The sequence below is a fragment of the Folsomia candida genome, unplaced genomic scaffold (genome assembly GCF_002217175.1).
Source record: "Folsomia candida strain VU population unplaced genomic scaffold, ASM221717v1 Fcan01_Sc008, whole genome shotgun sequence".
Taxonomy (NCBI): domain Eukaryota; kingdom Metazoa; phylum Arthropoda; class Collembola; order Entomobryomorpha; family Isotomidae; genus Folsomia; species Folsomia candida.
Genome location: NW_019091200.1, coordinates 6,454,541 through 6,479,447, shown reverse-complemented (window position 1 = coordinate 6,479,447; position 24,907 = coordinate 6,454,541). Strand labels below are relative to the sequence as shown.

The window sequence follows — 24,907 nt, the reverse complement described above, 5'->3', positions numbered from 1 at the left end:
CGTCAATTTTTTCATGCACTTTAAATACATAGGTTCTGCAGAATTTTATTAGCTTTACAAGATAGATATGCCTCATCACATAATAACACAATGATGTTGCTATACTCTGATTTTCAGAGGACTACATTAACCTATTTCAAATTAAGATTTATATCCACCTACAGTCCGGAATCATATAACGTTTAAAATTGTGTACAATAAGCACTATACTTGGTTGTCACAAATAAAATATTGGAAAACAGCTCAAAATAAAATGTAAAAAAAAACACTGAGAAAAATATATTACGTAAAAACACACCTTCTTATTTCATGTGCAAGTAAAAGAGTAATTTTAGTAAAAGAATAACTATGCACAAGGTATTCATTTTAATGTGACAATGTAGAATCTTAGATTAAGAATTAAGAAATAGTGTAGAATAGAATACAAAAAATCCATTTGATAATTTAATGACTAAAACATAAGCGTCCTTCCTAACATATAACACAGAGAATTTCAATGTATTTATCCCTAATTCTTCATTTTCTACTCTATTTAAGAATAAGAATATGTGTTGGTATTTCATGCATCACATCAGAATTCGTTTCGACATCATTTCAGGAATTGTGACCAGCTCATTTTCTATTATCAAGTCAGCAAATTATTTGCCGATGATCAGTTCAAATTAAAAGGAGGGTTTTGCCTGATACCCTTGTGGTATGTAAATATATACGTAGCTACATAGTTTTCGTATTAATGGCGGTGGATGATAATTAAAATGATAGCAAGTTTAAGTATGCACGATATAAGGATCACGCCGCAATTTTGTACTTTGAAGTGAAGCGTTAAAGACATCCTTAATTGTTCCAATTTGAAATAGGAAAATAATATGAAATGAGTACATTTTTGGCACAAGATATTCATCATCCCTTTAAAGTCTTGGAGTAATATGTAAATGTTCGCCGTTCTCTTCAGGTTGCTGATTTACATTAAATTGGGCAAATAAATCAGACAAGTCTGGGAAGTCGTCGCGAATGTCCATATTCCCAAGGGATATGGACAATGGAGGAGAGTAACTGTAAATCAGAGAGTGCAAATTAATACTAATTGGGGATTACATATCAATAAATGATTGGTATAAACACCTGCTCTGTGACAATCACGGCACTTCTTCTCCACTCGAATCCTCACCAGTCTCTTGATTAGAATCAGTCCCTTCTTCTTGTTCCCCTGATCCTGACCCTGCATCTTCCTCTTCGGCACCTTTTCCACCACTCCCCTCTCCACTGCTCTCATCACTTCCGCTCCCCTCTGCCTCCCCACTTCCGGACCCAGATTCCTCCTCATTCTCGTCCCCTCCTTTACCCTTCTTTTTACCCTGTTTCTGCTTCTTTCCCTCCTCGCCTCCTTCGTCTGAGTCAGCTTCAGCCTCATTGTCATCATCATCCTCAATTTCCTCGGCTTGCGACATAGCTCCAGCATCTTGAATTCCTTCTACAAGAATGAAACAGAACACATTTAAGCATTTTGAGGAATATAAAATGTTTAATCCAAGTAAATACCAATAGCAAGTTGAGCATCAGGTCCTTCCCCAATTTTCAATGCGGATCCATTTTTTCCAGATGCCGGATCGACAACAGCAGCGTCACGCGCAGCTATCTCCGCCTCAATCAAGTCCTTCTCTTTTTCTTTGGCTAACTGGAGTTGAAATTCGAAATCCTCGGGTCTCATGTCGGGAAATTGCTAAACAAGCGAGCAAAACGAATGTTCAATAAACTGAATTATATGTAAATTAAATATTGAATTTGGTGACTCACTTTTGCAACAAACTTCAAAATTGCCCACTTGCTTATTTCATGTTCAGCACGCTGCCCCCAGAAGTACTTATATCCAACATTATCAGCATCGTGAACTTCTTCGGCCGAAAAATACATCGGGAGGACATATTCCTGTAGAAATGAACCAAAGTTTAAGAAGGTAACACTTCTAAATACGATTGACTACAGTTACGATTAATTACCGATTTCAGAAATTTTGCAAAATCCTCTTTCTTGTTGCACAACATTTTTTGCAACTCAAACTCCTCAATGAGATTCCAAATAGACTCTGGACAAAAATATTATTTGATTCGACATTAGTAGGTCTGCACGAAAAAAATTTAAAAAATATTAATTCTGATAACAAAAAACATGTACCCACCTTCGTCCATCGGTTTGTTCAGCATGAACATAATAGTCAGTGTCAAAAAGAGTGCCGCTCGCTTCGCATATTGTTCCGGAGTTCGCACGGTGACCGTTTCTGCTACATCGTTCACATAATTGCTGACAATCATGTAAGTCGCAAAGCCCGACTTGCCCTTGTCCAATCCAATAATCTTCATTCCAAAGTTGTCGGCAAGAACTGTTTCGAATTTGGCCATGACGGCGTTGTAATCCTTCTTCTGTCCATTCATACAATTCTTCAGGAGATCCGACCTCTTAACAGGATGCTTCTTGTGCTGGCTCATGATAAAATAGTATACGCAGTTGTGCACCATTTCATCAATCGTCATTGTCACCCTTAAATTGTTTAATAAACCATGATTTAATAAAACGCGGCTAGATAATTATCAAAAGAACTAACATACCCAGAGAGAATATTTATCTTGCTTTTGGCCCCAGAGTGCGATATCATGACGGGGCGTGGGATGGCTTGTTGCTTGATCAGTTCAGCCTCCTGGGCAGCAGTCTTTCTTGGTTTCGGCGTAACAGGAGCTGTACCTCCTTCTTCCTCTACATCGTCATCATCATCATCATCGTCGCCAGCTTCAAGATCTACTAATTGCGCTGGACCAGCTCCAACCTCTTCAGATTCCTCCTCCTCGACATCATCATCGCCAGACTTTCCTTCACTGCTCGTGCTGGTATTTTTCTCACTACCGCCATCACTGCTCCCGCTGACTTCTGGGAGTGGTTCGACCGGTGGTGGGAGATGAGCTGTGGCACCTTCGTCGTCTTCTTCGTCCTAAATTAAAAATATTAAGCATTAGGTCACGTGGTTACTGATTGATGTCAAGACTCACGTAACGAATCCTTGGAGTGGGTGGTGGTGGTAAGTCGAAAAATGTTGCGGAAGCCACCGCCGTCTTGGTCCGTGCAGATTTCCTTCCTGGCGGCGGCGGTGGCGGCGCGACGACGTTTCCCCTCGTAGAAGTTGAAGCCTTTTGGGGGGGTGGAGCTAAAGGTGCCACTTTCTTTGCAGCTTCAGCTTTTGCTCGTGCACTCTTTCGTCTCGGCATCTTATCTTATCTTCAGATGATCTGTATTACAGATTCTGTAAGACATTATCAATCAGCGTAAATAATGAGTACTTATTATTTAATACTTTTCAAAACATTACCTCTTCCAATCCACGGTTTAAAATAAACAGTAAAATGGAGAATTTCTGTCAAGTTACAGCTTTGTAGATCTCTTACGAGAAATTCGCGAATATTTTATTCCGTCGTCCTTGTTTTGTCGGGCATTTTTGACAAAGAAGAAGCCAAATGGATCCCGAGAGAAAGAGCTCATGCTCAAAGCTTTTGCTCGCGGGGAAAGTCAGCCGGAACAACAAACAAGAATGAAGATTTCCAGAAATTCATTTCTATTTTTTAAGTAAGTGTAATTATTAATAATATAACTAGCATAATTTAGGTAAGATTTTATCTAAATACAAAACGTTTTTTTTAAATTTATTTTCAGGTAAAATACAGAACGTGTCTCCAGTCAGAGAAACTGTATTACATAAATTACATTAATTTAGTCATCTATAAATAATTGTATTTATAAATAATGTGGGGTTGGAGATTTCGAAACCATTCCACCTTCTCCCTGCTCGCAATTACTAGCGGAATAGTTGCCTTGACATGTATTGTGATCGTGGGTTCTGCTGGAGGAAGACAACTGGACCCTGAAGATGAGGAAGATAAGAACGACGCTGCTCATGGATTGGGCCAGCATATCACTTGGCTCCCGTTGAAGGAAGGCTTCGAAATCGCCGAAAAAGAGGATAAACCACTCATGCTTATCATTCACAAGTCATGGTGTGGGGCTTGCCGATGTGAGTTTTTTTAAAAATATGTTTATTAATTGCAGTCTATATTTTTTCTTCTGATTTTGATTGATAGCACTTAAACCGAAAATCAAAGAGTCGAAAGAACTCGGGGAGCTTAGCAAGAAGTTTGTCATGGTCAACGTCCTGGACGACGAAGAACCCCCAGAAGAACTTTACCGACCTGATGGTGGTTACATTCCCAGGATTCTGTTTTTCAGTGAGTCGGATTTACTAGTTAATAATTACTATTTGATTTGATTACATATAAACTTTCTACATGGTTCTAATACTCATTTTTAGGCCCAAAAGGCGAGCTTATGGATGACGTGATAAATACCGAGGGGAATCCTCAGTACAAATACTACTATTACGATGTCGATGGAATCATGACTTCCATGAACGGAGTTGTCAAAAAATTACTTTCTCCACTAGACGACGATACAAACATTGACCAAAATACCAAAGACGCAAAAGATGCAGATGAAAATGCTCCCGAAGACGAAACAACCACCGACACCACCACGGCGAGCGACAAGTCAGAGTTGTAATTACAATTAATTGCAATAGTTCTAGTTAATCAAGCAATGAACCAAATTTGCAATTTTGATAACTCATCTAACAGATCTAATGATACAAAGTTACGCCGACCCATTGTGAACACATTTTACAAGATTGGGCTCAACTGGTTTAAAACGTTTCAGTTAATACTTAACGATATTGGTTATTAGGTGGGCCACTCATTTTTGCTTTTATGCAATCCATATCCTTATGATATTATAACTACACAATTTTAAATTATGTAGTCTGATTACTTACCTTGCCATATTATTTGCATCAGTTATGACACGTACTGTGATGTACTTTATTCTATTAATTTTCTGGTTTTATACTTTTTTTATGAAATTGTCACAATTTATAGAAATAATTGTTTTCTGACTTAATCAAACTTATATATTTATTCAATTACATTATAAACAACTTAGTAAAAGACATAAATAATTTTCAAACTGAATCTTAAAATGATAAATGTATGTATATATCATGTTACGTCTCATCATTTCCGTTTCTGACCTTGTATGTAGTATGAGTCATAACATGACTAGCAAAAAACTTGGTACAAATTTCAGCATAAATTATTATAGCTTACGTCTAACACAACGAAGACAAGAAGATGTATAATTTTAAGGTTGGATTGTTCATTCAAGTGACCTATAGTTGGCATAGGATAAGACCGTGTCTGCAAGGTACACGGCCGCATTTATGACACACAAGCATCCCATCGCTATTCCCACAGCGGAAGGATTCGTCTCTGTGAAATGGTTTGCAGGGATGAATCGGAGCCAAAATTGGAGAACCACACCTCCCGTTGTCACCCATAAAACAGCCCCAGTAAAATTCATGAGACCTTCCTAAATTACATTAAAAATTGCTTAGTACTCTCAATATTGTCCATAACAAATGGCTTGTGTCCATATCTTCAACTTCAAATAAATATTACCGTGATCGACTGGTTCCCCGATTTGCTATCGACAAAAGCAGCAATCAATCCGGCAAAATTGTAGATGAGAAATCCAATGAAAACCCCACTTGCCAAGGCTTCTGCGTCATGATTCTTGTTGTATGACGACCCCATGAAGTATCCCTCATCTCCGTTGCGGTACAAGACGAGAACGACCACGTTGATAAGCTGTACATATATATTAATTAACATTGACCACTTAATAACGACTTAGCATTTAATTTAAACAAAACGGGATGCGTCCATATCGCCAAAAAACACTAAAACTCACTACTCACCAGCTTTAACAGCTTCACAAATGTGGACGCGTGATGTGAAATTGCCATTTTGACACGATCTTATTATTTTCCAACTTCTGTTTAATTAGCGTAAAAATCACTCAAATTCGAATTTCTCCTGTAACGTACCTCTGATCTCGACTCTTTAGCTGGTCACCCAAAATGTAGCACACGCTTGGGTGGGGTGGTGGTGATGAAGTAGGACACTCTTATCTTTTTCTCGTTGGATGAGATAACTGAGATCAATAAGCTTCAGATAGTGAGGATTTGTCATTTCCGATAACCATTCTCTCATGTCTGTATGTGCAACTAATATTATTATGTATTTACACTGGAATGCTTTTCATATGTACTTATGCGTTAACTTTTCCATTACACACTTATTGTTTTGCTCATCACAATATAATTGTATTGACCTGAGTGAGTGAGTATCCATTTCTAACAGGTAAATCAAACTCAGTCCTGATAAGAATATGGGTATGAGATCATCAAAACTGGTGAAAAACAAACAGTGATGATAATCGAGAGGTCGAGTTTACCAAAGCTCTGCCCGTCGGCCGGTCTGGTTTCTGTTATTCGCAAATTTGCTATCCATTTATCCGTGGACTAAAGTAATGTAATGTAATGAAATTAAATTGAAGCAAAATATGTACAAACTCCCTCCGTCACGTAATGTAACGTTGCATGAAAAATGTTGGTCATCCTTATCATAACGATTTCATTCACATTTGTAAATAGTGTGTACGCTATTTTGGTGCATGAAAAGATCAAGCCATGAAATATCGCTTTGGTGTGTATTTATTTGCTCATCTTATCCTGCTATTCCATTCCATTCCGACGTTATGAGCAGTGTTAACAAAAATCATACAATTTCCATAAGAGAAGTACTGTTCATGACTTGTAAAAAGCAAATGATGAGATAATAAACCGTTGCAAACGAAATGTAGCAAAGGGGTGAAAACACACGGAATTGTCTTTGTGGCACGCCCACAACGTCTTTCTGCAGTTTCCCGTCATTGTCTCACATTACCCCACGTCTCATTTTGCCCCGTTTTGACACCCCCACCCGCGTACTTCAAACGTACACGACAATACCTTTCAATAGACACCCCACATGACAAAAGTCATTTTTTCGACATTAGACACCTCCCACACGGTCATGGAGTCGTCGCACGTCGAAATGATGGCGATTTCTGAAATCCCCGTCCAAAAATACGTCTAAAATGGTGGCAACAAAAAATTCGACAATTTTCGACTTTGGCGTCGTCTACACGGTCAGACGGTCATCGCACGTCGAAATGATGGCGATTTCTGAAATCCCCGTCCAAAAATACGTCTAAAACGGCGGAAACAAAAAATTCGACACGTTTGACCGTTGTCGTCATCAAAGTGGCGCCGTGACCTTACGACCTACAACGCCCATCTTCGAACTCATCCCGTCCCCAAAAATTAGAAACACGTTGGCGAAAACCGCATGTCGAAATTCGAATCCATTCTAAAGTTATCGTGGATACGGACAGACAGACGGACAGACAGACAGACAGACGGACAGACAGACAGACGGACAGACAGACAGACAAGGCATTTCCATAAAGGGGTTTTCACCCCTTAATAATGATAATAAATTCACTAATGCTAAATGTATGCGGATGAGTAATCTAATTCCAGCAGGAAATCTCATCTACGTAAAAACGGAACAAGATAGAAGGATTTTAATTGACACTTATATCTCACACTCAACTTTATATTACATAATCATATTTCCGGTTAGATGATGGATATGATTCAGACATAGATGAACATTGAGCTTCAAGTTGTTTGCACAATTGGGAGTTGATTTGTACTCTAACGTGTGTGTACACATGTAGCAATTACGTACGTGTGATATGAAATGAGATTGTGGCTTGGTTGGTGACAAATCAAAGACATGAATAATTTACGTATTTATTTAAATTAACCTCGGTTTTCAAAATATTATTACAGCATGCAAGTAGCGTTGAACCATTATTAACTATAAAATAAAATTATCATAATTAAGTAACAACCTTTTCTCTTTCCTGGAAAAAAGTTCCTAAAATTCATATCTTTATACCAAAGTTTTTACACCCCCAAGTGCAAAAACCTTGCCACTATACCATCTAAAACATTTTCCTATTTACCAAAAGAGAAATTGAAATCCTTTCTTTTTGATTTAATTGTAGGTCTATTTGCTTATCATAATATACAACGATAATAACATAAGCGGCTTACAACTAACTTCCATATTATGCAACGAGAGACCATCAGTCACTTTTCAGTTATCAGATTGACTACACGACGAGTATATAAATCTTAAAAAATAGATGAATAACAGAATAACACAATGCTAAGTAAATGTATAATGTCTAAATATGCGCAGGACTATGATAATATTATGACAATCTTAATATGTGTAGAATTATTTGGTAATGGATTAATTCCTTAGTTTAATAGTTTTTAGTAGAACGATAACGATGAGTGAAGCAGTCAAAGTCGGTACAGGGTTGGAAAATTTTTTTGTTTGGTTGTGTGAAATATCGTTCGTAATTAGAATTCCCATCCGAGGAAGGAAAGGAGATGGTGAGCTCATTTCTTTCACTTCACCACATGGAGTAATCAACGTCGTCGTTGCCGAATGTGATAAAAAATCCGACAATAGTCAGGAACACGATGATATTTCCACCAAGAACATACCACATGGCAGCCACTTGAATCTAGAATTAATTAATGATGCCAGTTTTCAAATCGAAGAATTTTTTCATTGGATATTTTATACACTTCATACCGCTGGATCGTCCGGTGGTGATCTTGCTAATACTATTGGCAGTCCGAATGCAGAAATTACTATGCCCATTGTCAGACTACAAATAAATTGAATGAGTTGATTATGAAAACTAGATTGATAATTCGTTACTTACAACACTGCAAGTTCTTGACAAGGGTTTGATGGTCCCATCCCAGAAGCATTGTAACGTTTCGCAAGTAGCATCGGAATGGGGGCTAGCATATAGAATATTATGACGAAGAATGGCCACCACCTGTAATATAAATAAGATTATTTATTTAAGAACGCTGAATTACTTAATATAAATATTTAATTTTTCATTGTTTCAACGGCATCAGAGGATATTATTGATTATTTATTCAAGTTGGAAGCTTTCAAGTACAAAGTTTGCTTGTACTTGAAAATTGCATTCTTTATCAGGTATAATAGTTAATACTGAACCAACATACTTATCGTATACGGCGCATCCGACAACCAGTAGGGTCATTCCAACGCTGCCAAAAAACGCCAGTGTCACCAAACTGAAATAATTTTGTGCAATTCTACTTATAATAATCAAACTCATTTTATAATTAAATAACACGAAATACTTACGCTGTTTATTGGTCAGCCAAAAGTACGGATTGATTCAAGACGCATAAATAATAAATTCATTGTTAGTACCTTAACTTGCTTATCATTATAATTTATCTATACAATTGTACAAAACCTTTTAGTCCAGCCATGATGATGAATCCCGGATGATTCTTGTTGTCCTAAATATTAGGCCTGACCAAAGACTTTGCTCCTCACAGATCTACAAAATCAACCAATCAGAACTACAATTAAAATGTAAACGAAGTAAAATAACTCCCAAACTCCCAATGCAACTTTAAATATTTGACATTATTGTTGACATCATCAAAATTAACGTATCATAAGTTATGATTCATAACAAGCCTCTTTAGACTTTCATAATTTTGAATTTGTTCCTATACTCACCTATACTCTTAAGCTCCTATCAAATCACCACTTTTAATTTTAACTCAATTAGTAAGTCAGTTATGCAACAATTTAATCCTAAAATTTTCTCCAATGTCAATCACTTATTTTTGTTGTGATTCATTCATTCAAAAAAATCTCTTGTCAGTTTGAATCCTCCGGTTTGCCTTCTGCTGGATCTCACTTTCCTCACATTTAAAAACTTGTCTATTTTTCACCTGAACAAAGAAAACTTGAAAAGCTTTTAAAATTCGACGTAGAAAATCCAGAGAATCGAACCCTTCATAATTCACACATTTCATAATACAATCCCATAAATTTTTAACTTTTCATGAAAACGACGAAAACTGAACAATGACAAAATCCGCTAAAAAAACTTGCATTTCATTATATTGCACGCACAAACCAGCCGCAGTCGGCCAGAGTCAGGCAACTTTGCGGAATAATTTGCCCTGTTTCACCACCCTCACCGCTGCTATTCTTTCCTTGTTATACGTGTTCCTCGTCCCGGTCAGTCTAACAGGAAGGGAAATGCGTATATTTCATGCCCCGTGAAGATGACATGATAAGATGAGAACAATTTATTTGATGATACGATAAATCAGAATAGATGGCTAATTAAATCAAATAAAGAAATAAATTATAAAATCTCTGGGGCCTGACCTCAACTGGATCTATTTATTTTATGAATAAATCATCATGTTTATCATTAACAATTTTGAACAGTTAAAAAATTGTTTTATGAGTGTTAAATTAATTGGCGAGTAATAAAGAACTAAATTTTTGCATTTTATTGAGCACGGTGGAGTGGACGACCCGCTGTCATGCTGGGAGCAATGGCTCGGTGACGGAGCATAAATTCACAGTTTCGTCAAGAAATCGCTCAGTCATTTATTCTGCTCCTTCTGAAAATTTTTATTCGTTCAGTTCTTCTGGAAACGAAAGGAATAAAATAATTCTCGCATTTCAAAATTTCCAAAGTAGAAATTGTTGGGGGGGAGAGAAAGTTTGTAGCTTTTTGAAGAGTCGACAAAAGAGGAGGAGGAAAAAGTATCTTTGTTGTCGTCCGCATTTTGATAAAGATATTTAAATTCTAACTATTTCTAACCAAACGTTTTACCGTCTTTGATTGTCTGTCTGTCTGTGATTGTTTGAGTAAATAAAGACTTACAGCATGGCCGATAAGGACAAGGATCTGGCCACGGCCATTTTGAAGAAGAAGGATAAACCGAATCGGCTTATTGTGGATGAGGCCCCGTCAGATGATAACTCCGTGGTGGCTTTGTCGCAGGTAAATTGAAGATGTATCATTTTATTTGGTTATTGCAGTCGGTACGTTTGATCGACATGTTAGTCTAATAAATTTGGTTTGTTATTTATCGACTAGGCGAAAATGGACGAGTTGGATATTTTCCGAGGTGATACAGTCCTCCTGAAAGGGAAACGTCGCCGAGAAACGGTCTGCATCGTCTTGTCGGATGATAAATGTCCAAACGATAAGATTCTGATGAATCGTGTGATTCGTAATAATCTCCGCGTCCGATTGGGTGATGTCGTCTCGATCCAGTCCTGCCCCGATGTTCAGTACGGCAAAAGGGTGCACATTCTTCCCATCGATGACACTGTGGAAGGTCTTGTTGGGAATTTGTTTGAAGTTTACTTGAAGCCTTACTTTCTTGAGGCGTATCGTCCCATTCATAAGGGAGACGTCTTCACGGCGAGAGGCGCGATGCGAACCGTAGAGTTTAAGGTGGTCGAGACCGATCCGGCCCCATTCTGCATTGTCGCACCGGACACGGTCATCCATTGTGAGGGAGATCCAGTCAAGCGTGAAGTGAGTGGAATCGGATTTGAATTTGTGGTGGTGGTGATGGGATTTTGAATTGATTTTAGAAAAAAAATAATTTTCATTATTTATTATAATTAATAGGAAGAGGAAGAAGCGTTGAACGCCGTTGGGTATGATGACATCGGAGGTTGCCGAAAACAACTGGCCCAGATCAAGGAGATGGTTGAGCTTCCACTTAGGCATCCAAGTCTGTTTAAAGCCATCGGAGTGAAGCCTCCGAGAGGAATTTTGCTTTATGGACGTGAGTAGTAAAATTAATCAATTCAATACATTAAAGTTTGTAAGACTAATTAAATTAATAATAATTAAATGAATTTAATAGCTCCTGGAACTGGAAAGACACTGATCGCTCGTGCCGTGGCGAATGAAACTGGAGCGTTCTTCTTCCTAATTAACGGACCCGAAATTATGAGCAAGTTGGCTGGCGAGTCTGAATCCAATTTGAGGAAAGCGTTTGAAGAAGCGGAGAAAAATTCGCCTTCAATAATCTTTATTGATGAGCTGGATGCTATTGCTCCGAAGCGAGAGAAGGTAACGACACTAACTTCCTATTTATTTTAATTTGATCATAACAATAATAAGCAATATTTAAAATATCATTTGTATTGACGTTTTTCTTAGACTCATGGGGAAGTTGAGCGACGCATCGTGTCTCAACTCTTGACTTTAATGGACGGTCTGAAACAACGTTCTCACGTTATTGTGATGGCAGCGACCAATCGGCCAAATTCGATCGACCCGGCCCTCCGTCGTTTCGGGCGATTCGATAGAGAAATTGACATCGGTATTCCAGATGCAACCGGACGTCTTGAAGTTCTTCGAATTCACACCAAGAACATGAAACTTCACGACGACGTGGACTTGGAGAAAGTCGCAGCTGAGAGTCACGGTCACGTCGGAGCGGATTTGGCTGCGCTCTGCTCAGAGGCTGCACTTCAACAAATTCGTGAAAAGATGGATCTTATCGATCTGGAGGATGACCAGATTGATGCCGAAGTGTTGAATTCTTTGGCTGTGACGATGGATAACTTTCGGGTGAGTTTAACCTCATTAAAAAAAATATTATTTAAATAAATGAATAAGAAAGTATGAATTGCTAAATTTTATTGTTTTTCTTAGTACGCTATGGGAAAAAGCAGTCCCAGCGCTCTGCGAGAAACTGTGGTTGAAGTGCCCAACGTTTCATGGACTGACATCGGAGGTCTTGAAGGTGTCAAGAAGGAGCTTCAAGAGTTGGTGCAATATCCGGTCGAGTATCCTGATAAATTTCTCAAGTTTGGCATGCAGCCTTCCAAAGGAGTTCTCTTTTACGGGCCACCAGGTACATTGCGAATTATGCGATATGTATATGTACTGCAATTTTTTATGTGAGCTATTTGTTAAATTTATACCATGTTATTTTTAGGTTGCGGTAAAACTTTACTGGCTAAAGCGATCGCTAACGAGTGCCAGGCTAACTTTATCTCCATCAAAGGACCAGAATTATTGACCATGTGGTTTGGTGAGTCTGAGGCTAACGTTCGTGATGTGTTCGACAAGGTGAGCTAGAAAATACTCCAATTTACTAATTTAGAAAGAATAAGTTCAACAAGTAGTTAACCTTACAAATTTCATGTCGTTAGGCCCGTGCTGCTGCACCTTGTGTACTTTTCTTTGGTAAATAAAAAACTTGATCACCTCTAAAAAATCGAATTTTAAATCTAATTCGTAATTAATTTGTAATGCAGATGAGTTGGACTCAATAGCCAAGGCTCGTGGAGGAAACGTTGGTGATGCTGGTGGTGCATCGGACCGTGTCATCAACCAAGTCCTTACAGAGATGGACGGTATGGGAGCCAAGAAGAACGTTTTCATCATTGGGGCTACGAATCGTCCAGGTACGACTTTATTTTAGACTAAAGTATTATATTAATCCTTACGAATTAGCTTACCAGAGTAATTAAGCAATTACTTTTATTTGTAGACATCATTGATCCGGCCATCTTGCGTCCAGGTCGATTAGATCAACTGATCTATATTCCTCTGCCAGATGAAGGGTCTCGGGCCAACATTTTCAAGGCCAATTTGAGGAAGTCTCCCATTGGCAAAGATGTAGATTTGCCCTACTTGGCCAAGGTTACTCATGGATTCTCTGGTGCCGATCTTACCGAGATTTGTCAGCGAGCCTGTAAACTCGCCATTCGACAGTCCATTGAGGAGGAGGTTCGAAGGGAGAAAGCTCGGGCTCAAAATCCCGACGCCGTCATGGATGTGAGTAGCAATGCATTATTTTTATTCAGTTCGATGCTATTTATTTATCTAATTTCCTTTGATGTGGATTAGATGGACGAAGAAGATCCCGTCCCAGAAATCACAAAAGCTCATTTTGAGGAAGCCATGAAATTCGCTCGTCGCTCCGTCTCCGACAACGATATTCGCAAATACGAGATGTTTGCCCAGGTAAATATTTTAATTAATAATAATTACATTGGGTAATTAATGATATATTGGGTGTATATTTATTTAATTCACTTTACTTTTTAGACACTGCAACAATCTCGTGGATTTGGAAATAACTTCAGGTATGATTTTTTTTGCATAATCTTTTCATACTTTTCAATTTAATTGTCTGTAAACTTGTAATAATTTTACAATGTACATCCTTATCAGATTCCCAGCTGGCAATCCACCCGCCGGAAATCCGAGTCAAGGTGGAGGCGGAGGAGGTTCAGGTCAAAACTTCCCAGAAGAGGAAGACGATCTTTACAGCTAAACTATTCACCACACCACCCCGATCACCCCACACTACTACGACTCTCATAAATTTTACTAACTCCGAGTTTTTTAAGATCATTGGAGCAACTACAACTCTGCATCGTCGCTGTTACATACTGTTTTCCATTTTTACATTTACAAAATCTTATCTAGCTCTCCTCCACACTCCTCCAAATTCACAATGTTATTATTTGCTACGCACAAATTTGTTCTAAATTCCAAATCTGATAAGTGAACTTGCAACTATTTATACAAATATCAACAATTTGGGAAAAGTAAAATCAGGAATGAAATGAAAATGAAACGTGATGATGGAATTACAATAGAATTAGAAGTAACAAGGTTAATAATTAATGATGATATAATTAATTGATAATGCTCTGCGGCAAGTTACTAGTTTTAGAGATGAATAAAATTGTAAAAACCAACAAACACAGTATCATAAGTTATAACATGAAAACACGATGTAGGCATAGGAAATAAGTAAATAGATTCTTTTGGTGTCGATTTTGAATAAATTATATGATTAGGATTTTTTGTAGAGACAAAAACACTTTATTTGCATATTGTGTATCTACTAATATAATAATTATTATAGCATTCTCCTCATGCCACCACTTGCATAAAAGTAAAAGCTTACATATATTATTATACGTTTAAAAATAACAGAGCACTTTTAATTAAATACATAATTAGTAAAAACGCAACAGAAAAATGGAGTTGAATTAATTATCCTCGTGATTATCATCAATCATTGTTCAAAAATGTTGCTTAACTATTACAATTACATTTATATAACCATTCCTTTTGCAATTCTGCAGTTTGTTCAGTCTTACTACGCATACACGCTTTTACAAATACACAAATACGATAAGAAAACAAGAAAGTCGTCGCATTAATTATTTTAATTATTACTTTGCACATTTCCTCTGTATTTTTTGTGCTCGTGTCAAGAAAAAAAGAATTAGATTCGAAGTAATTATTAATGTACCATATTTCACTTTTTACTTAACTAGGTGTGATATTTTTTAATGACGAAGAAAAGTGATTTGTAATCTGTAAACCTTCAATTAAAATTTAGTTTAGTTACTTAGTAAAAGTAGGTAGGTAGTTGTTGTAGGATGATCTTTTTTGTAGTTTTTTTTGGAGCAGAAGGAGAAATTAATTTCGCATGAATAACACGATGGGACAATGATCCGAGCCATAAACTTCCGTCCGCATGACGTTGTCGCAGAGGGAGTCGCGAAGTTTTTCAGACTGAGAGGTACACAAAATATTAGTAATTTGTTTTTACAATTTAATTTTATTATGCACGAGAAGACGGGCATCAGTAATTTCAACTCACCAACAAAAAGTAGTCGAGTCGCCAGCCGGTATTTTTCTCTCGAGCATTGTGCATATAGCTCCAGAAGGAGTACTTGCCCTTTGCGTCAGGATATAACTCACGGAATGAATCAAACAAAGTCGTCTCCTCAAGCAGTTTGGTCATCCCATCACGTTCCTCCTTAGTAAAGCCGGCCGTACGGTCGTTGGTTTTTGGGTTAGCCAAATCTATTCATTTTATAAATATTTTAAGTACCTAAACCTCTTGTTGTTTACAGAAGAAGATGAGGGAAATAAGGCTCACCAATTTCGGCATGAGCCACATTCAAGTCGCCAGTAACGATGACAGATTTCTTCTTTTCCAATTCTTTGACATAGTTTCTGAAAAACTCGTCAAATTTCAATCGATCTCCATTCGCCACTTTGGGAGGGTAACCTTTCGGGTACTTATCGCTCTTCTCGGCTCGACCGGAATTTGGAACGTCTAATAGAGTACAAGATTTATATATTATCATTAATAAGATACTTTTCTAAAAACATATAATTAAATTAATTAAATTAATGTCTTACAGGCATTGATTAAGTAGAATTGGTCAAATTCCACAGTTATGAGACGACCCTCCTTGTTGAATCCCTCCCTTAGTTTCTTATCACTGCTAGAATCTGCCTCATTTTCTGGTAGTCCGTATTCCACACTTTTTGCCTCTTCCTTGGAGAAGATAGCAACTCCAGAATGACCCGGACTCTCTGAATTAAACGACCAGTAGAGATGCGGATATTTGTCAAGTTTCGACACCTGCTCCGGCTTCGTTTTTTCCCCGCACCGAACTTCGTTCAAACATAAAATGTCTGGGTCTTCCTTCACCAAATATTCTAATCCATTTTTCTACATTAAATAAATAACCATTAGTTAGTTATAAACCAACTGCTATTACATAGAAATTCAGCTTCGTTTTTAAAAAAATAAGTAAAGGCTACTCACCCCCAACCAAGACTTTATTCCACCAATGTTCCAACACGCAATCTTATAATTCCATTCGTCCCCCTTTGGAGTCTTCTTATCTGTTTCGAAATCAATTTTCGAATAGTCTGTGGTTGTCTTGTTCTTCAGCGCTGGCTTATCAACTTTATCTTCGTCATCATCCTCCACGCTCGCACCATTTTCTTCGGATGCGGGTGACTTATCATCTTTGAACTTTACATCATCCTCATCACCCGATTCCTCCTCATCAGGAGATGTATGTCCGTTGTTACGATTCTTGGCTGCCGCAGCTGCTACATTATCCTTCTTGTCAACTTTTGTATCCTTCTTTTTCTTATCACCTTCATCGTCGTCTTCTTCCTCTTCTTCGACATCCTCTTCTTCAGTAGTAGTGTCCTTCTTTTCCACTTCTTTCTTTGTTGAAGAACCATTCTTTTTGGCAGTGGTCACTTTTTTATCTGCCTTTTTCTCGTCCTCTTCTTCATCTTCCATGGACTCGTCAACATCATCCTCGATGTCTTCTTCATCTTCTGAAGCAGACGCAGCTTTTTTCTTAGCTTCAGCCTTCTTTGCTGCTGGTTTGGCTTTAGGTTCCAACTTGGCTTTCTTTGTTACCGGCTTGTCGTCATCACTAACTTCAATGTCGTCGTCTTCGGACATTTCTTTATAGGATTTGGACGCAGAGGCTCGTCCTACACGTCGTGGAGCTGGTGGGGATGACGGCGATGAAGAAGCTGCTGCGCCACGTTTTCGTTTTGGAGATGCTTTAGCAGCAGGTGATTTTTTAGCTGCAGGACCGCGTTTCTTTGGAGAAATTGAAACAGCAGGCTTTTTCTTTTTACCATAATCGCTTCCTGAAGTTTCAGCGTCTGATTCTGACTCCTCATCGGAGTCACCACCACGGCCTCGTTTCGCTGGCGTAGCTTTCTTCCCATTTTTAGAAGCTGATGACGCCGCAGGTGGGCGGCCTCGACCGCGACCTTTCCCTTTCGCAGGTGAAGCTGCCTTTCGTCCCCTTCCACGACCGACACTGCCACGACCCTTCTTGGCAACTGTTTTCTTGGACTTTTTGCCATATTCGCTACCAGAACTATCCCCGGCCCAGTCAGACCCTCCTTCAGATTCAGACGGGGAGAGGACATCTTCATCGGAAAAGTCTTTATCTTTGGGATCAATCACAGCAGCAGCGGCAACGGCCTCATCTTCCGACGCAGAGTCTTCTCTATAACTCTTTTTCGCCTTTTCACGACCAATTCGCGCCTTCTCTGCAGCCTTGTCAACTTCCATCTCTTCCGTGTCGACATCAGCAGCCGGAGCAGCGGATCTCTTTGGGCGGCCCATTATTTTCACTGATTCTGTAACACAAATTGTATTTTATTTTTTTATTAAAGTTTACATTATAACCCACCATGTAGATACCTAACAGAAAACAAGTTGGTGGCAATCGGCTTTCTTCAATTTCTACTTTCTCTCTCCACTTTCCCCCAGCAAAGTTTCTTCTCACAGATAATAAACCTCTATTAAAATTTCGAATTTCTTTTCCCAATAAGATCCGACCACAAAAACGAAACAAACTTTGACAAAACAGCGTGGTGAGTGACTGTCAAAAAAACGACCCAACCAACCGGCTGCAACAACAAAACAAACTGAATGGCAGAGAAAGAATATTATAGTAAAGAAAGTATAACTTTCTCCAAACCGCACACCCTTGCAAACCCTTCAGAACTTAAACTTACCTTATCAAATAGTATAACTGTAGCTGGATAAATTAATCGAGTGCAATATCCTCGTCTCGAACTGGAGAGTATAATAATGTCGGCCTTCTTCTTCTTCTTGGTGGCTTTTGTGGTGGTAGTAGGCGAGCGAGCGAAGTGTGGTGGCTCTTCCAACGAAATGATTCCCAAGCCAAGAGCAGAGAGAGCGAAATATTGTTATTTCATAGCCGGACGACGTCGACTATTGGATGCTTTTTCTCTCTCCAAGTGAACTCTTTGCTTACTAAATGGCGCTGCCACCCGACCAAAAAAGCTTGCCTGCTCCAGGCACAATTTCATATCCAGCCCGACTTTCACCACCACCAGACTTGACCAACTTATTACATTACCCATCTCACTCTTCCCCTAAATTATGCATATAATTTTACGGTGAAGATAAGATAGGATAGAAGAGAACGATAAGCGTGGTGTGGTTGAGTGGTCTTTGTTCCTCTCAAGGTGCATTTCATGAGATAAAGTGCATTCGAAAATTTAAGGGGTAAAATGTATATAAATATCTGATACAGAGTATTATTAAAAATACTTACTTTCTCAAAAAAAACTTGAAAATGACGTAAGATGATGACAAGCAGTATTTAATGATGCATTATTAATCAGAGTGGCAATTAGTGACACACTGAGAAAGGTGAAAGCAGTGTAAGAAAAAATGTGACTCGTCAAAGTGAAAGTTCACGATGAGACCGTTGCGACTCCGGTTTAAAACCATCGTTAAAATAATAATCTCCGTTTTTGTCGTTACAACATGCATCGTTCACTACACGAATGAAAAGTTTGAAAGGACGGGCGAGATTTTGAAGGGGGTTGGAAATCGAAATGTCAACTTGATGGTGCAGCCTTTCGTGGATACTTTCCTCATTAATAACCATTGGTTAAGGGATAATTATAACAGCAATAATAAGAATGGGAATGTCTTTATCGATAACAATGGACAACAACAAAATGAACGTGATGCGGTGAGAGGACGTCTGTAGGAGAAAGCTTTAGGTGAAAATTACTTAGTACTTGTCATTTTCTATTTGTAGGCACTTCCGGTAGGAGTGGAGATAGAGCATCATCAAAATGATCCATTTTTAGTCGTCGTCATCACCTCGACCCCCACAAATATAGAACGTCGAACCATTATACGGAATTCCTGGATGAAGTATGAACCGGAAAAGCCTACAATTGTGGTCTTCTTTTGTGGAAGACCCAGATCTCAAGATATGGCTGTAAGTCGTATACATAAAATAGTGTATTTTTTTTGAAAATTGTAAGAATTAAGAAAAAAGCAAGGAACTGAGTTGACACCCATTGTTTTATTCCAGGCGTTACAAAAGGAATCAGAAAAGTATGGGGACATCATTGTCGACGATTTTGAAGAAAGCTATTATGGCCTTACAGTCAAATCTCTAAGAATCTTGAAATGGTTCAGCATGAATCTCCCAAAGTCCAACTTTCTCGTCAAGACGGACGATGACGTCTTTGTGAATACTCTTAAACTAGTCAAACTCTTGGACCGAGTGGAGACAAAGTTGCGATTCGAACGCCAGCAGAATAGCAACAACGAACTACCCCACTACATGGGAGGGGTCGTTTTTCATGACAGAAGTCCTCATACTTTCAACACGTTCTCAAAATGGTATGTGCCACCAAAACTGTGGAAGGAAGAGATCGCTATTCTTGCTAAATTGGGAAGAGAAAGCGGTCGCAAGAAGGAGTATCACGAGTTAAAATCATATCCGCCCTATTTGGAGGGCAACTTTTACGTTATTGGAGGTCACACGGTGCCGGTCTTGTTAAATTCTAGTCTCCCGTTGCCACTCTTTCACCTAGAGGATATCTACGTTACCGGATTCCTTGGGTCTGAAATACTCGACATTAAGTTGGAATCTTTACCTAACGTCCTTTCGGACAGTGCAACTTTTCCCAAGTTGAATTACAGGTATAATAAATTGTTTACTAGTCCTAGCGAGATGGTAGCGTACCACTGTGACAACGATATCGAGATAATTACACAGATTTATCAAGATACCTTAATGTCTTAATTACCCTACTTATTGTATACTTTGGTTCAGTCCAGTCTTTAATAATAAACAGAACCACTAAAAATGTGATGTCAGAGTAAACTAAATACTTATCATATGTTTCTAGATCTGAATAAATAAATAAAATTTTAGTCTGCGAAAATACACGTGTCTTTGTTACAAATAAACTATTTTTTCATTCATATAAAATTAAAAATCTAATACTAAAATACTTTTGCTACCTATATCATGTTTTGCATAAATGCAATGTGATTTAAAATTATAAATTTATAATTTTAAATCACATGATATAATTGGTTTTCGGAAAGGTCTGAATTTTCACCTAGGAATGTAGATTGTCTCGGTGGTGGGAATAAACTTTTTTTTATAACAATTTTATAATCTTCAAATGCATCTTCTATTCCATTTGATGTCAGTCTTTTCGGTGGTTTTATATATCCGAGGGCAGTCTTCTTTGTATAAATTTTTATCGGAAGCTATGTACAACCCAAATAGAAATTAGTTATGTAGTACTTCAATAATGCAGTAAAACGGCATTAGAACAATAATTAAATCGATCCGCTGTACCGTGTGAACCGCCGATCTTGAAATGACTCCATCCCCCACAAACACGTCCACTTGTTGACCCCGCGGCTCCCCTTTCCAAAATGTCAATTCATGCGTAGCATCCAGTAGTGTAGGATTTGGCGTTATATCATTTGAAATCTCCTTCTCTGATTCCATACAGAGTAGTGTGCTGCCACTGGTTTCCATCATGATGGCATTGTCAAATCTTGTCTCGCATGGAGTAATTGTACCCTCTGTGTCATTGGTGATATTCATGTCAGTGCTGCAATTTAACCAACTTGAATCTGGTTGTTGGCAAAGGTCTTCAGAAGTGGAAGTTGAAATGGACATATCGCTTCCAATTGAGAAATACAGATTGGACTGGTTGGGGTGACTTAAAGTATTGTGAGTCCCAACAGAATAGAACGTGCTCGAAATACTACTTGTCATTGGAGTGAAATACAGGGAACTATTGCAACTTGATGAACTTGTGGGAACAGGAGTTTTATCAAGTTCATTTTGTTTGATTTTCAGTTCTACAATGAAATATGGAAATATTAACTTGATTATATTTCCTCGAGACAAGTACAAAAGAATGATTTACAACTCTTACCCAAACAATAAGCTCTCCAACAACGTTGAATTCGGGTAGCAGCCACCTCAAGTTGAGCTCGTCTCTTTTTCAGTTCTACAACGAAGTATAGTTTGTAGTTTAACTTGGAAAAATATAACATTCTTAATAATTCATCCATACCCGAAATAAAAGTCCTCCAAGTACTCTGAATCTGCTTAGCAGATTTCCATTTAATTAAACTGTCAAACTTCCTCATTCGACTTAAGATGCTTTCAGTCATGAAGGCGTATGACTTTCCAAATTTTAAGGGAGACGATTTAGATGAAAATATTTGCACGAGCCTATCCTGCCATCCAAGTGGCTTGCTGCAAGGATAATTTTTGTATAATAATTTACGGAATAAAAATTGAAAATCTTTCTCGAGTTTGTCCGTCGATATTCTGAAATGCATAAAATACAACGATTAAATTATTACAATTTAACATAGTTGATTTTATAAATAGCTAAAAATTTGTGCTATACCGAATTGGATAACCGTTCCCCGCAATACGAATAATATCGACAATGCCACAAGCAAATAACTGTTTTCGTACAAGTTCCGGCTGAACTAAATCCGTCAATAGATCCACATTCGGTCTGATACATTTGATAAAATGGACATCTCGATTCTCCTTCTCCAACAATTCACCCACCAATTCGTTAACGGAAAACTTGAAACGCATTAGAATTGTCTTTCTCCCTTCCGGTTTGCCCCTTCGAGGGGTGTTAACGGCAACTTCTGGTTCCAGACTCTTGTGGGGAAATAAGTCGCAAATGAACGACTTCGAGCTTCTGCTCAGTATAGAGATAAATTCGTCAGGAATCTACTTACACACAGTAAAAAAATTAGTCTCCTCATTATTAAACTATCACGAAATAATTAATGGACAAAATTAGTAAATTACAAAGTCTTTGTTTTTCATAATCATTCCAGCCATAGAATAATTAACGTCGGATGCGTAATGTTGAATGATAAATGGGCACTTGTCATCATGCGGTTGGCCAGTTCTATCACAAAAAGTAAACATACCAATAAAGCTCCATAGTTGTGCATACAAATATAATTAGTTAACTAAAATAATTACTAACTTAATAAATTGATCTTTTGCTGATTTAATTGCCAATTGCTGAAAAATCTCTTTATCCGGGGTTGGCCTTTTTAGCAGACATGCTTCGTCTAAAATGCAAAATACTCTTTGATGAAGTTCCTCCAGTCGCAGATTAGTCTCATTCTCGACTCGATTCAGTTCTACGGGCTCATCGGTTAGATTGAAATTGGATACACGCCTATCCTCCTCAAAGTATCCCTTAAGCACGGAAATCTGCACTTGTTGAATCCTCTCGTTCGCATAGTTTATGCAAAGTTGTTCAAAGTGATTAAAGTCCAGGTTTTCGAATCCGTACAAATCCAAAATTGATACCGTCGTAGTGCACGAATTGGGCTCATTATTAGTCGAAGTAACGGGGGTCGAGTAGTCTAGGACAGAAGATTTGCTGCTATGCTGATTGAGTAATGCGTTGATGTGTGTGACGACGTGATGAAATAATCTTTCGTATAACGTGCTAATGAACGAATGTAGTCTTGATTCGCAGTCTTCCTTACTCGCACACGGTGATAAGCTTACGCTTGTACGATTTCCTTCAAACACAATTATTTTTTCTGTTGAATATACCAATAACTTTACTGTAAAATGACAAAGTTGAAAGTTCCTACCAGCTGAAAATGTATTATAAACGAGTGAATTGTGCAGCTCTGTTGTTGAAATTCCGAGGATCGCACTGGCCGAGTCGAGATGATCTTGAGTCTTTGATGATACCTTAAAATGCTTGGGTCGATGTGCAGTAAAATTTTCCTTGTCCTCTTCCGCCACACTGTCCACTTTAAACTCGACAGCGAGGAGATGCATGATTGCGAACAGGAGCTCAAAAACTTGAATAAAATGATCCAATGAATCCAACATGGTAAGTCTAGTGCTCAGATTTGCAAACTGTTGGAGGTCTCCATCTTGAACGTTACCGGACCAAAATGAATTATTGTAAACGCTCTTATTGCGACCTTCAATGTAACCATGTTCGACGGCATGGAACAACTAAATAATGACGAAACGAAAGTTGGAGGAGTAAAGTTAAATAACAACTAACATATTTACAACTTTAATAACTCACATAATGGAAAATATGAAAATTCCTTTCATTTAAATTCCCCTTCGCGACCCGATGCTTCTCCAACATATAAGTTTTAATTTCAGCCCCGATGATTTTAGACTCTTGGCTGTACTGAAGTCGCACCAGGCGTCCGAATCTGCTGCTGTTCGGGTTGGCAGTGGTACTCGCATTTCCAAGAGCCTCGAGGATTAAAGTTGCTTCATAAATCTAATTAAAGAAAATAAAAAATAACGTAGTAGCGTGGTTGAACATAGTTTACTTCGAAGATAAATAATCCTGGTGGCAAAATATATTCCTCTCACCTTTTTCTCCAAGGTCCACATGTCATTGTTAGGCTCGGTGTCAGAATACGTAAAAAATTTAATAAGATCTTGTGTGCATGTGGTTTTTCCGGCACCCGAATCACTATATTAGTTCATTATTTAATTCGCTAGTTTGCCACTATCATGTAATTTGTTTAAATTATGATTAGCATACCCAGAAACAACGATGACTTGATTATTCCCAACTTTGTCAATATTATACAAGCTTTTCACTCCGATAGAGAGGACGTGGGGTTCTAAATTCTTCACATCTGGTTCACTGCTGCAATGTGTAAGCTCTACAAACCTCCTGACATCTTGATTTTCGTACGATTTAAGAGGCGAGTGTCTCCTCGATCGCTTGGAAGAACATGGATTTAACGCGACTAGAACAGTTCCAGCAAAAGTGGAATATTTCCCGTGATGAAATCGATCAATTAAGCAGTCCAATACTGAAAAAATTTCCACAAGCATTAATTATATACTTATGTAATCCTAATTACTAAATCCACCCTACACTCACCAGTAGGTAACGTGATATCGTTCAATTTCGTAAGATCTGGAACATCTTCAGCGTGTTTAGTCTTCCCATCATCCCCTCGTTGATGATCCATTATTACTGTAAAAGTGAAAGTTCGCCTGGCGTCTCAGTCTTGTCCTCGCTTCGCAATTCGAATCTGTTTTGGACAACAAGGTTTAATTTCAATCCTTGCGAAATTAAGCTTCCCGACAAATTTCTAATGGAAATACCTTCAAAATTCAGAAACTATGCAGAAAATAATGAAAATACGCAGCTTTCAATTATTTCTTGTGTCGTTAGCGGAAGCAAAATCCCAACGAACGCGTGAAATGTCAATGTTTGGATCTTATTTGCGCTGCATTGTTTGAAGGTGGACTCGAGTTTCGGGGCAAACTGAGCCAGCAGCTGACAATTTGGTCGAGTC

The 24,907-nt window shown here is 38.2% G+C and overlaps 8 protein-coding genes across 11 annotated transcripts; 3 read left to right on the top strand and 5 right to left on the bottom strand.

The window, feature by feature from the left end:
• Nucleotides 1–25: 25 nt before the first annotated feature.
• LOC110852855 (melanoma-associated antigen 10) lies at nt 26–3,497 on the bottom strand. Of its 2 annotated transcripts, none has more exons than XM_022100980.2 (9): nt 3,356–3,497; nt 3,039–3,289; nt 2,604–2,980; nt 2,177–2,535; nt 1,998–2,083; nt 1,795–1,926; nt 1,540–1,720; nt 1,123–1,471; nt 26–1,053 (listed from the first exon to the last, which is right to left on the bottom strand). In XM_022100980.2, the coding sequence occupies exons 2-8, from the start codon at nt 3,252–3,254 to the stop codon at nt 1,137–1,139; spliced, it is 1,686 nt and encodes a 561-aa protein (XP_021956672.1). In that variant the 5' UTR covers nt 3,255–3,289; nt 3,356–3,497; the 3' UTR covers nt 26–1,053; nt 1,123–1,136. The 2 variants fall into 2 exon arrangements, with proteins under 2 accessions (XP_021956672.1, XP_021956673.1); XM_022100981.2 differs by having other exon boundaries at nt 3,039–3,275; nt 3,356–3,492.
• LOC110852856 (thioredoxin domain-containing protein 12) lies at nt 3,470–5,060 on the top strand. Its single transcript, XM_035854270.1, has 5 exons — nt 3,470–3,609; nt 3,697–4,054; nt 4,122–4,265; nt 4,349–4,592; nt 4,671–5,060. Exons 2-5 carry the CDS (start codon nt 3,787–3,789, stop codon nt 4,774–4,776), a joined length of 762 nt encoding a protein of 253 aa, XP_035710163.1. The 5' UTR covers nt 3,470–3,609; nt 3,697–3,786; the 3' UTR covers nt 4,777–5,060.
• On the bottom strand, nt 4,981–6,200 carry LOC110852858 (protein snakeskin). Its single transcript, XM_022100986.2, has 3 exons — nt 5,846–6,200; nt 5,547–5,735; nt 4,981–5,457 (listed from the first exon to the last, which is right to left on the bottom strand). Exons 1-3 carry the CDS (start codon nt 5,891–5,893, stop codon nt 5,245–5,247), a joined length of 450 nt encoding a protein of 149 aa, XP_021956678.1. The 5' UTR covers nt 5,894–6,200; the 3' UTR covers nt 4,981–5,244.
• Nucleotides 6,201–7,767: 1,567 nt separating this feature from the next.
• On the bottom strand, nt 7,768–9,789 carry LOC110852859 (leptin receptor gene-related protein). 2 transcript variants are annotated; one of them, XM_022100987.2, is made up of 6 exons: nt 9,630–9,789; nt 9,358–9,444; nt 9,098–9,169; nt 8,782–8,901; nt 8,649–8,724; nt 7,768–8,577 (listed from the first exon to the last, which is right to left on the bottom strand). In XM_022100987.2, the coding sequence occupies exons 3-6, from the start codon at nt 9,133–9,135 to the stop codon at nt 8,464–8,466; spliced, it is 348 nt and encodes a 115-aa protein (XP_021956679.1). In that variant the 5' UTR covers nt 9,136–9,169; nt 9,358–9,444; nt 9,630–9,789; the 3' UTR covers nt 7,768–8,463. The 2 variants fall into 2 exon arrangements, with proteins under 2 accessions (XP_021956679.1, XP_035710164.1); XM_035854271.1 differs by lacking the exons at nt 9,358–9,444; nt 9,630–9,789 and adding an exon at nt 9,243–9,326.
• A 705-nt stretch (nt 9,790–10,494) lies between these two features.
• LOC110852852 (transitional endoplasmic reticulum ATPase TER94) lies at nt 10,495–14,764 on the top strand. Its single transcript, XM_022100977.2, has 13 exons — nt 10,495–10,920; nt 11,017–11,463; nt 11,560–11,719; nt 11,801–12,009; nt 12,100–12,513; nt 12,598–12,799; nt 12,884–13,017; nt 13,101–13,134; nt 13,206–13,355; nt 13,442–13,728; nt 13,801–13,917; nt 14,002–14,039; nt 14,128–14,764. Exons 1-13 carry the CDS (start codon nt 10,804–10,806, stop codon nt 14,228–14,230), a joined length of 2,412 nt encoding a protein of 803 aa, XP_021956669.1. The 5' UTR covers nt 10,495–10,803; the 3' UTR covers nt 14,231–14,764.
• Nucleotides 14,765–14,771: 7 nt separating this feature from the next.
• On the bottom strand, nt 14,772–18,464 carry LOC110852854 (recombination repair protein 1). Of its 2 annotated transcripts, XM_022100979.2 has the most exons (7): nt 18,274–18,464; nt 17,957–18,165; nt 16,538–17,892; nt 16,126–16,441; nt 15,860–16,039; nt 15,578–15,783; nt 14,772–15,489 (listed from the first exon to the last, which is right to left on the bottom strand). In XM_022100979.2, exons 3-7 carry the CDS (start codon nt 17,876–17,878, stop codon nt 15,394–15,396), a joined length of 2,139 nt encoding a protein of 712 aa, XP_021956671.1. In that variant the 5' UTR covers nt 17,879–17,892; nt 17,957–18,165; nt 18,274–18,464; the 3' UTR covers nt 14,772–15,393. The 2 variants fall into 2 exon arrangements, with proteins under 2 accessions (XP_021956671.1, XP_021956670.1); XM_022100978.2 differs by lacking the exon at nt 17,957–18,165 and having other exon boundaries at nt 18,274–18,463.
• Nucleotides 18,465–18,583: 119 nt separating this feature from the next.
• Nucleotides 18,584–20,478, top strand: LOC110853321 (beta-1,3-galactosyltransferase 5). Its single transcript, XM_022101574.2, has 3 exons — nt 18,584–19,265; nt 19,335–19,520; nt 19,617–20,478. The coding sequence occupies exons 1-3, from the start codon at nt 18,987–18,989 to the stop codon at nt 20,334–20,336; spliced, it is 1,185 nt and encodes a 394-aa protein (XP_021957266.1). The 5' UTR covers nt 18,584–18,986; the 3' UTR covers nt 20,337–20,478.
• Nucleotides 20,479–20,484: 6 nt separating this feature from the next.
• On the bottom strand, nt 20,485–24,831 carry LOC110853609 (unconventional myosin-XIX). Its single transcript, XM_022101894.2, has 13 exons — nt 24,714–24,831; nt 24,487–24,640; nt 24,139–24,415; nt 23,964–24,066; nt 23,662–23,868; nt 23,210–23,585; nt 22,585–23,134; nt 22,401–22,503; nt 21,979–22,319; nt 21,637–21,896; nt 21,496–21,570; nt 20,904–21,418; nt 20,485–20,812 (listed from the first exon to the last, which is right to left on the bottom strand). Exons 2-13 carry the CDS (start codon nt 24,575–24,577, stop codon nt 20,612–20,614), a joined length of 3,099 nt encoding a protein of 1,032 aa, XP_021957586.1. The 5' UTR covers nt 24,578–24,640; nt 24,714–24,831; the 3' UTR covers nt 20,485–20,611.
• Nucleotides 24,832–24,907: the final 76 nt, after the last annotated feature.